The sequence below is a fragment of the Camellia sinensis genome, chromosome 3 (assembly GCF_055761805.1).
Source record: "Camellia sinensis isolate YWXY chromosome 3, ASM5576180v1, whole genome shotgun sequence".
Classification (NCBI taxonomy): Eukaryota; Viridiplantae; Streptophyta; class Magnoliopsida; order Ericales; family Theaceae; genus Camellia; species Camellia sinensis.
This window is the reverse complement of record NC_138963.1, coordinates 7,803,045-7,812,935: the sequence shown is the minus strand read 5'-3', so window position 1 is coordinate 7,812,935 and position 9,891 is coordinate 7,803,045. Positions and strand designations below refer to the sequence as shown.

The window sequence follows — 9,891 nt, the reverse complement described above, 5'->3', positions numbered from 1 at the left end:
TGGTATGATTATGGTAACTGATAATTCATTTCTTTATAGATGAACCCTAACGTAATTGTATTCCTTTGACCTTAGAAATGTCTTGTGACTAGTGTGACAAAAAGTACTTAAGGGCATCATTATAATCAGCCTTGAAGCCCAGGGCAAATCAGTAATTGTACCACACATCATTATAATACACATTTCACGTCATAATCTCGTGTGGCCTTGCGGTACTCATGCAAGAAGAAACAAACAAAGAGATGATATGAGTTTTGAAAGCTCATCTTCACCTTTAAAAACCCCCAAAAGCTTTCTGCAATGACAGAAACAGAGATTTGAAGCTGAAGAAGATAAAGAGAAAGAAAGAAGAATGAGTTCTCGGGATCGAAAGAAAGCTGCCCTCTATAGAAAGATACAGCGACTTCGTTCTGTCACCAACTCCAGTGCCGTTAGTTCCCTTACTTAACCTTTTTAACCCTTGATTTATTTTTCTCAAAATGCAAAAAAAAAAATTGATTGATTCATGCCATATTGATCGTCTTATTTTTCTGATTCTTGTCTTGAAAAGATTTAAAATCAAGCTCAATTGATGGAGCAGAGCTGGCAAAAACAAGCCAATGACTCGAGATTCTAACATGTTTTCTTATTTTCTGTTCCATCATATATGAATTTGTTGTGGGAGTTTGTAGAAAGAGGCGTCTTTTGATATTTGATTATTAAGGAGAATTAAATGATGACTCGAAATCCTAATTTCTCTTCCATTTAAATTTGATGCCGGAGTTTTTAGTATTAGGCATTGGTTGTTATTATGATTAGAATTAAAATGATGAGTCGAAATTCAAACAAATTTTTTTTGTTGTCAAAAAACCCTTTTTGACATATAAATTCGTGTTTGATAGGTAAATAAGACCTCAATCATAGTAGATGCATCCAAGTATATAGAGGAGCTGAAGGGAAAAGTAGAGAGGCTAAGCCAAGATGTTGCAAGTTCACAAAGTTCAAATGGACAAAACTCATTGCCAATGGTACATATTTTTAAAAACAACTGTGCTATCCATTCTTTAATATTATATATAAAATCATGAAAAATAGTAACTTATTTTTTTTTTTCCATTTATTATATTTCAGCAAGTTACTGTAGAAACCCTAGAAAAGGGTTTCCTAATTAATGTGTTTTCGGAAAAAAATTGTCCGGGGTTGCTTGTGACCATACTGCAAGCCTTTGAAGAGCTGGGCCTCGACGTGCTTGATGCTAATGTTTCCTGTTCAGACAATTTCCGTTTAGAAGCTGTTGGAGGAGAAGTAAGGAATTATCTTCTTTTTCTTGCGTTAGTTGTCTTTTTATGATTTATTTTGATTCATCATAGCTTGGATCATGGTTTTGAATATCGGCAGATACATATCCTGGTCGATACACATTGAGTATTTACCTTTATGATATATACCACTCGGTATACTAAGGAGAACGTAAATCACATTCATATAGGTAAATCCCTGAGACATATCAATTCATAGTTGATTACATTCAACTGTTCTAAAGCTCATTTTTGCACTTGATATTTTTAAAAATTCAACGTATGCATATCGTTTGATACTCCAATATTGCTTTACCTTGATTAATAGTGATTCATACATTTTCTCAGCAAATGAATATTTCTTTAAGCTATCTTATAACTTTTTTTTTTTTTTTTGATCGGCAAAAATAAGATTTTATTGATGGAATAAAAGAAAATTTACATCAATGAAAAGGAGGTTGAGATAGCTTATAACTTATATGTCGTTTGAAAGCTGTTTCAAGCATCCAATGAATAACTAAGGTTTGTTGATGATCCCTGGCTACAATCCCAAGACAACATAAATAGTACCCACTATTCCTACTTTTTCCATGTCCTCAATACCAGTATTTAAAATCTTGGCTTCAGTACACACCTCAGATTTGTCAGATATGCATCATGTGGCTATTGTAGTTTATAAATATAAAACGTGTGATTGTAGAAATCAGCCGATTGCTTGAACCATACATTTTGGAATTTTTGATTGTGTATTCATAAACCGATGAGTGTGTATGTAGTATACATTATAGTACATTCTTTCATCCATTTTTGTTATTGAATGTGTTACTGCTTGGCCTCTGCATGCTACATGTATTTTCATACTATTGTACGCACCAACCTATATATGCTTATATCATTATATGCATGTGTATTCTTTACTTCTTAAAGTGTAAAAATGTTATTTTTTATTTTTTGCGGCAGAATCAAGGACAGGATGATAATATAGATGCTCAAGTGGTAAAACAAGCGGTGTTGCAAGCCATCAGGAACTGGAGTGAGAGCAATGAATAAGAATTATAATCTGTATCATTTCTTGTTTTCTTCTGTTACCTTCTCTTTCTCTCTTCCTCTTGTTTCTATTTCTTTGTTGTTGACAACTATGGTTATCTAATGAAGGGAAGCTTAAAGGTTTCTTTCTAGTTGTAAAAATTAAGCAACCTCTAGATTCAAAAGTATAAAAATAAAAAATTTTGCACTATATGCTAAACACCATTGAAGAAAAACAGAAGTCTTTATGTCTACAAGATATATCTATATATAGAGCAGAATGGATCATTCCTATAATTTCATGCAAAGCAGATATTGACGACAGAGAAACCTAACTTCATAGACAGCTTGTAATTTACAAGGTAATCATATATAGGCGGCATTGGCCATTCTATTGTTTATTTTACTACTAGAACAAGAGAGATCAAAGTGGAGCCATAAATTTGTAGTTAGATTTGTAATTAGGGTTAAACTAATTCAAGAAGATTGGTTGAGCTTGTCTGTTTCAAAAATCTTCATTGAGTCTTTTTTATTTTTTACTGACAATTTGTTTGAGTCTTTCTTGAGCTGGGAAGACACTGAATATATAGTGAATTGGAGAAAAGAGAAGTAAGAAGATGCAACATTACTCCACCTTCAGAAGTAGGGAACTACATGGCGTAGTATGGTACTATCAACAAATACTTAGCCTCAAATACATATGAAAGTTAGTGATGGAAACTCACATGGTTAGTCCAATGGATAAATATTGGTTTTGACACTGGTCATTGCTGTCTTTCAAACTTAATTGATTTGAGATTTATTTTTAATTAGTTATTCTGAAAAGATGAAGAATATCGAGCGATTTTGCATAGTATGAATTCTTAAAAACAAAATTAAAAGTACTATATTAGCATAAATTCTTACTCTTGTGATCATTAGAGCTATTCTACATAATCTACAGTTGATACAAAATATAGGTAGAAACTTTAACAAAACATTTTATCCGAATTGCTAAGTTAATTTTTTTCCACAAATTTGAACCAGCCCAATCTCACAACTAATTAATTGAAACCACATTTGATAGTGGGCCTGCACACTCGTTAATGGCACTATTTCTACTGGGCTTCAGGCTTGTTATTTGTAATGGTAAGCAGTTTTACGAAAGTAGTTTTTTTTTTTTAAGTCTTTCGCAAATCAGGCCCAGTCTATCTTTTGATAATGTATAAAAGAGATGGCAAATTACGTGGAAGTCTAATTTGAAAGAGGAGAAATCTATTTAGTTTTACAATTTTTTGGATATTTTCAAAAGTTTATTGTGTATTTTTCTTCTTCATTTTTCTTTGTGCATTCATTTTTCTCTGTCTCTTTCTCTTCATTTTCGGCAATTGGTAATCACGCCTTACTTCTTCTCTTTCTTTTTTTTTTTTTTTTTTTCTAACATATAGTCATCAGCGACTGACGACCACCATTAGTTGGGATTTACCGGCAACCACCAACTATCAATTCCGTACTTCACCCTCACCGACAGTGAAGGAAACAAGTTTTCGGTGAAGAAAATGAGTAGATCTACTCAGATTTGAGTAGATCTACATGAGAACATATTAGATCTAAACTAAAAATAATTACCGAAATACAATCTTTTCCATTTATCTGTTTTCCTCTTTCGATAGATCAATTTTTCTACATTTTTTCTGCTATACACTTTTATTTTTCTGTTTTAATGGAAAAAAAAATTCAAATTTTGAACAAATTGTTTTTAAGTTTTAGTTATAGCATGGTGAAAACTGTAAAATTTTACAATTTTAATTTTTTGTTACTGAAACGAATCATACTTTAAAACTGTAAAAATTTGTAGTTTTATAACATTCTTTAGAACTGTAAAATTTTGCAGTTTCATAACATACTTTTCAGTTTGATTAATAAGGATAAATACTTAATAGAATCATACTTTGAAATTGTAACTTTTTACAGTTTCAAAATTTACTTTTCAAGTTGATCAATATTGGAGATTATTTGCATAAACACTACAAAAATTAAAAAAATAATATATATTTTTCTTATTGTTGTTGTTGGTTTTTTTTTTTTTTTTTCCCATTCAAGTTATCAATATTTAGCACATTTTATTATGTTTTTTCACTATAATTTCTCCATTTATTCTTTTTTTTTTGGCAATATTTCGATGAATATCCGACCATTTTTTTGACGTTCAGCGAACATTCTGGGCATTCCAATGACTTCCGGTGACGTTTAGAATACTTCGACAATATTCTGGCGAACTTTTAACGATACTCCGACGAACTTTCCAGTGATGTTGAACATTCTTGCGAGTCTCGAATGACCGTCTAATAGAAGTCCAGTAATGATAAAATGTAATAACATTTTTACATTTATACATAAAATTTTTTTTAATAACAAGTAAAAATATATAGAATTACTCAATATAAAAGTTTTCTTTTAAAATTAAATGAATTTTAAACTTCCACCGGTAAGTGCCCCAAAAAGGGAACCACGTTGATGACAGTGGGCCTGGTCCATTCCAAAATTGACATGTTGGACTTGCACACCGTCTAACTCAGACACCACCGCCCTACCTACTACCCCCAAACAAATGGAAAAATAAAATAAAATAAAATAAAAAATTAACAGATAATTGGATGCAATGATGACACCAACCGACTAATAAGAAGTCTAAAATGAAATGGGATAGATCGGTCCTACCAAACGGACCAAGTGATTCCTATTTAAAATTTGAGTAAATTAAATAACTTCTTTTAAATTATAATTTATTTATATTTTATTTTTTAAATTTTAAAACTTAACAGTTAATCTATTACAATTAACTCTTTTATTAGGAATCTGTAAGAAATTTACAAAAAATCAAATCATGTGTAATACACATGATACATTTATTAGGATAATAATATGTGTTATTGATTGTTTTAAAATAATAACACTCTTACTTGATGATTTTATTTATATTTTACTTCTCTTATTTTAGTGACAAAATACAAACGAGATCACTAGATAAGGACATTATTGTCCAAAAAATTCCATAAATATGTCACGTGCATTACACATTATCTGATTCTCTATATATTTCTAACAAAATCCTAACAAAAATGATTAAATTATAATAAGATAATATTTTGAGGAATTAACTTTTGAGTTTTATTTATTTATATTTTGTCTCTCTTATCTTAGTAGCAAAATACAAACAAAATCACTAGATAATGACATTATTGTCCAAAAATTCAATAAATATGTCAAGTGCATTACACATTATCTGATTCTCTATATATTTCTAACAAAATCCTAACAAAAATGATTAAGTATAATAAGATAATATTTTGTGGGATTAACTTTTGAGTTTTAAAGTTCAAAGGAATAAAATGTAAATGAGTCACTGTTATTTATCCTTAAAACTTCTTATTAATTCAATCTTACCAGTCTCATTTAAAACCTTCTATTAATCGGACAATAAACTAACAAAAACACCTAGGTAAACTGACTAGAAATTGAAGTGTTGAGAAATGACCTGTCAAATTGGATTTGATATCCTATGTACAAATTGATTTGGATTAGAAACTTTTCTAACTACTTTCATGTCCATTAAAAATTTAGATAAAAATATAATTGGACTCAAATGGCTATTATTATAGGTCTGATTACTTAATGCTTAGTTACTAGAATATTATCACTGATAATGATATTAGTTACTAACTAGAATGAAAAATTATTGATTGATCCAACGGCGATATGTGATGGTATTATTCACTAATTACAAATTGTCATATTTCTTCATATTTCTCAATCACTCAATATAAAATCGTGGATTCTATTTCTTTCATCAATCATAACATCATTAGGACATCATCTGACAGGACACTACCTAATGATGTCCATGACCAACCAATAACTTCTCAACTAGAATAGTCTTAAAAAAGTACGAACACAGAACAAAACAAAAATAAAGAATTACATTTAAGTTTAGAATAGTCTCGAATTATAAGGAATAATTCATATAAATTAAAAATGTATACATAATATTTGTATAGAATTTTTTAGCTTAATGTGAATATTTCACTTTAAAGGAAAACACTCAATAAAATGATTTTTATATATACAAAAATGATATGTGCTGATTTTTATATAAATAATATGTGCTGATATATATATAATTTTTTTTGTAGGAATCTTATCACTTACAATTTTTATCTAGATGGATACAGTCGGTCTCCTTCCTTATCTCTCACTCCTTGTTCTCATCATTTTTCTCTCCTCAGGTTACTTAATTGATATTTAAATATGAACAGTCAACCATTTCTTGGACCATTCTTCTTCTTCTTCTTCTTCTTTTTATTTTTATTTTCACTACATTTTGTCGATTTCTTTTGTATCAATTCATGTAATTTTCAGCCCACTATAGTCAATGTCATTTGAGGTGGACTTTGGGCCTAAACAGACAAATACCATACAAGTGAATTCCAAGTATGACAACATCGAGTCTTTATTTAATTTAGAGATTTGCTTTATTTCTTAGCATGCCACATTCCCAAGCCTAATTTGCTTGCTAAGTCTTCTTATAGGATTTACCTAAAAGTTAATTTATTGATTAAAAATAAGTCGACAAAAAAATAAATTTTTTTTAAAAAGAAAAAAATTAGTTCATGGAGCATATTCTAACTTTTTTGAATAACTTTTTAACAAAAAATAAGTATGCTAAAACAACCAAAAGTTTTTTTTTTTAAAAGTAAAATAATGGCCCCGTTTGGTAGAGCTGTGGGAAAGTGATTATAAATTATAACTTAACGGATTATAACTTACAGCTGTGAACATAAGCTGGTAACCTTTTTGGTGTACCTGTGGGATTATGGATTTAAGCAACAGAGTAGTATTTGGTAAATAAGTTGTAAAATAACTTTTTTCTGTATAATTGTCATTTTTACCCTTATAAGATATAAAATTTGTGATTTTATTTATAATACATTTTTTTTTCTTTTTCATTTTATTTTATTTTCTTTTCTTTTCTTTTTCACCATATTTTCTTTTTTAATTTATTAATTCATTAAAATTAATATTCATGTTCTAATTTATATTAATCTTATGATTTCATTACATATTATCTTTCATATTCATTATCAAAATTATTAATTTTTTTCTTCTCTTCTTTCTCTGTATTTCTTTTCTTTATTATTATTATTAATTGTGATTTTAGTATAAAAATTATCAATTGCTCATCAATTATTAAAATTAGTATCAATTATTAATTATTATTATTATTATTATTATTATTATTATTATTATTATTATTAATTTGTTCATCGATTATTAAAATTAGTATCAATTTGTCCATCAATTATTATTCATATTATTATGATTCTTTATTATTATTATTCATTTTAATTATTTTTAGTAATATTTTATTTTTGGTAAATATTAATTCTAAAAAGTAATTTTTTTAATTATGAAAAGTAAATATTAATTGAAATAAATTGTGTTAAATATTAAAATTAGTATCAATTTGTCCATCAATTATTATTATTATTATTATTATTATTTTTCATATTATTATTATTCCTTATTATTATTCATTTTAATTATTTTTAGTAATATTTCATTTTTAGTAAATATTAATTCTAAAAAGTAATTTTTTTAATTATGAAAAGTAAATATTAATTGAAATAAATTGTGTTAAATATTAAAATTAGTATCAATTTGTCCATCAATTATTATTATTATTATTTTTCATATTATTATTATTCTTATTATTATTCATTTTAATTAGTTTTAGTAAATATTAATTCTGAAAAGTAATTTTTTTAATTATGAAAAGTAAATATTAATTAAAATAAATTGTGTTAAATATTAATTCTGAAAAGTAATTTTTTTAATTTTTTTCATATTAAATATTAATTCCGTTTTTAATTAATATTAATATTAATATTGATTTTTTTTCCTTTTTTTCAATTTTTTTTCAATTTTTTTTTTCTAGGGTTTGAAAACCCTAGCTTCGGTTGAACATGGGCGACGACCAGCGCTAGGGTTTGAGATCGCGACGGTTCAGATCGACGACGGCGTTGGTTCATATCGACGACGGCGTTGGTTCAGATCGATGACGGCGTTGGATGTAGCGCGATCGCGATGGCGACAAACCCGAGATGGCGACGAGCTTCGCGATGGCGATGGCGATGGCGACAGCGTTGGTTCAGAGAGAGAGAGAGACAGACGGAGCTTCGCGATGGCGATGGCGATGGCGACGAACTCGAGATCGACCGGCGCCATAGATGTAGCGCAAAGAGAGAGAGAGAGAGAAAAGAGAGATCTGTTTCATCTCCGGAGCGAGAGACACGTCGTCGGAAAATCACCATTCATCACTAGAAATCGCCAGAGCTTCATCAAAGAGACAAATGAGAGATTTTTTAATTTATATACATGGTACACTTGTAATTATTTGAAATTGTGAGGGGCATTTAAGTCATTTTACCCCTCCAAACACTCCTGCGCGCTTAAGCACAAAATTTAAGCACCCTTGGAGTTGTTTTACATTTAAGCCGAAAATGGCTTAAATTAAGCCATAATCTATGCTTCATAAGTTGTACCAAACACACCAATTCAACTTAATTTAAGCCAAAAGCTTATTTAAGTTGAAAAAAAGTTTTACCAAACACCCCCAATAAGAGGTTGCCAAAGGAAACCTAAATAAGGGTGAAAGTTGGGCTCATAATGGGCTCATAATTAGTCTGAGCATGCCTCATTCGAGCCTAATCTTTTTGTTAAATAAAACGTGCAAGTTGGGCTCAAGACTTGCTAGTTTGAGTAATGATGAGAGTTACTTAAGCTTGCCTTGCCTGTCTTCTGTTGAGACCTTAGCTCAAGTTAAATTTACATTGTTTAGGACAAATTAGACTGTGATATTGAGTTTAATTTATTTACACATATGTTTGGCTAGAACTAATATTTTGAGGCCAATTAGTTATATTGGGTTAATCACAATGGACTTTTATCAATAGATTTCCCCACAAAGTGAGGGAATGAGATCTGGTGGTTAGATATTCAGTACTCAAGCTCGGTTTGGTAAAGGCCTTTGCCCGTACCCAAACTTGTGTTTTAGTATCTATATTACTATAACATGTGAACGCTCTTCATAGTGTTAGTGTTTATGTAAAGATTATATTAAGAGGATGATTAGACTTGAAATTGAAATCATATGTTTGATAAAGAAGGCCCTTTTTTTTTTATCAACAAAAACTTTATTGATGGAAGAACCTTCCAAGAAGGAGACAAGCCATCAATAAAGGGGAAAAGAAATGACAGGAGAGAGGGGGGATGATACACAGCACCAAAATAGAACTGTTGGTGAGGGACCAACAAGAACACAAAAACACAACAGGAGATCTAACCACTACAAAGCACAGAAGCACCAAAGTCAGCAGATCGTGCTACAGCAGACAGCAGGAGTTACCCATCCCAGCAAAGGTAGATAGAAATATACATCACCAGGACTAAAACAAGGGTTGCCCAACCAGCACAATCATCAACCAGCACTGATACAAATAGATTTATATCCAAAACTAAAGCAAATATTACCCAAACCAACAGCTCAGCA

General features: G+C 29.6%; 1 protein-coding gene across 2 annotated transcripts; it reads left to right on the top strand.

The window, feature by feature from the left end:
• Nucleotides 1-203: 203 nt before the first annotated feature.
• On the top strand, nt 204-2,449 carry LOC114318214 (transcription factor bHLH61). 2 transcript variants are annotated; one of them, XR_014363416.1, is made up of 5 exons: nt 219-430; nt 882-1,007; nt 1,111-1,284; nt 1,378-1,468; nt 2,238-2,449. XR_014363416.1 is itself a non-coding variant. In XM_028265073.2 (4 exons), the coding sequence occupies exons 1-4, from the start codon at nt 353-355 to the stop codon at nt 2,325-2,327; spliced, it is 468 nt and encodes a 155-aa protein (XP_028120874.2). In that variant the 5' UTR covers nt 204-352; the 3' UTR covers nt 2,328-2,449. The 2 variants fall into 2 exon arrangements, 1 of the variants encoding a protein (XP_028120874.2); XM_028265073.2 differs by lacking the exon at nt 1,378-1,468 and having other exon boundaries at nt 204-430.
• Nucleotides 2,450-9,891: the final 7,442 nt, after the last annotated feature.

What these genes read in the sequence shown, in the direction of transcription:
- LOC114318214 (XM_028265073.2), top strand. Translation starts at nt 353, where the DNA reads ATGAGTTCTCGGGATCGAAAGAAAGCTGCCCTCTATAGAAAGATACAG. An exon ending in GACAAAACTCATTGCCAATG is followed by an intron (nt 1,008 to 1,110) that starts GTACATATTTTT and finishes ATTATATTTCAG; the next exon opens with CAAGTTACTGTAGAAACCCT. An exon ending in TAGAAGCTGTTGGAGGAGAA is followed by an intron (nt 1,285 to 2,237) that starts GTAAGGAATTAT and finishes TTTTTGCGGCAG; the next exon opens with AATCAAGGACAGGATGATAA.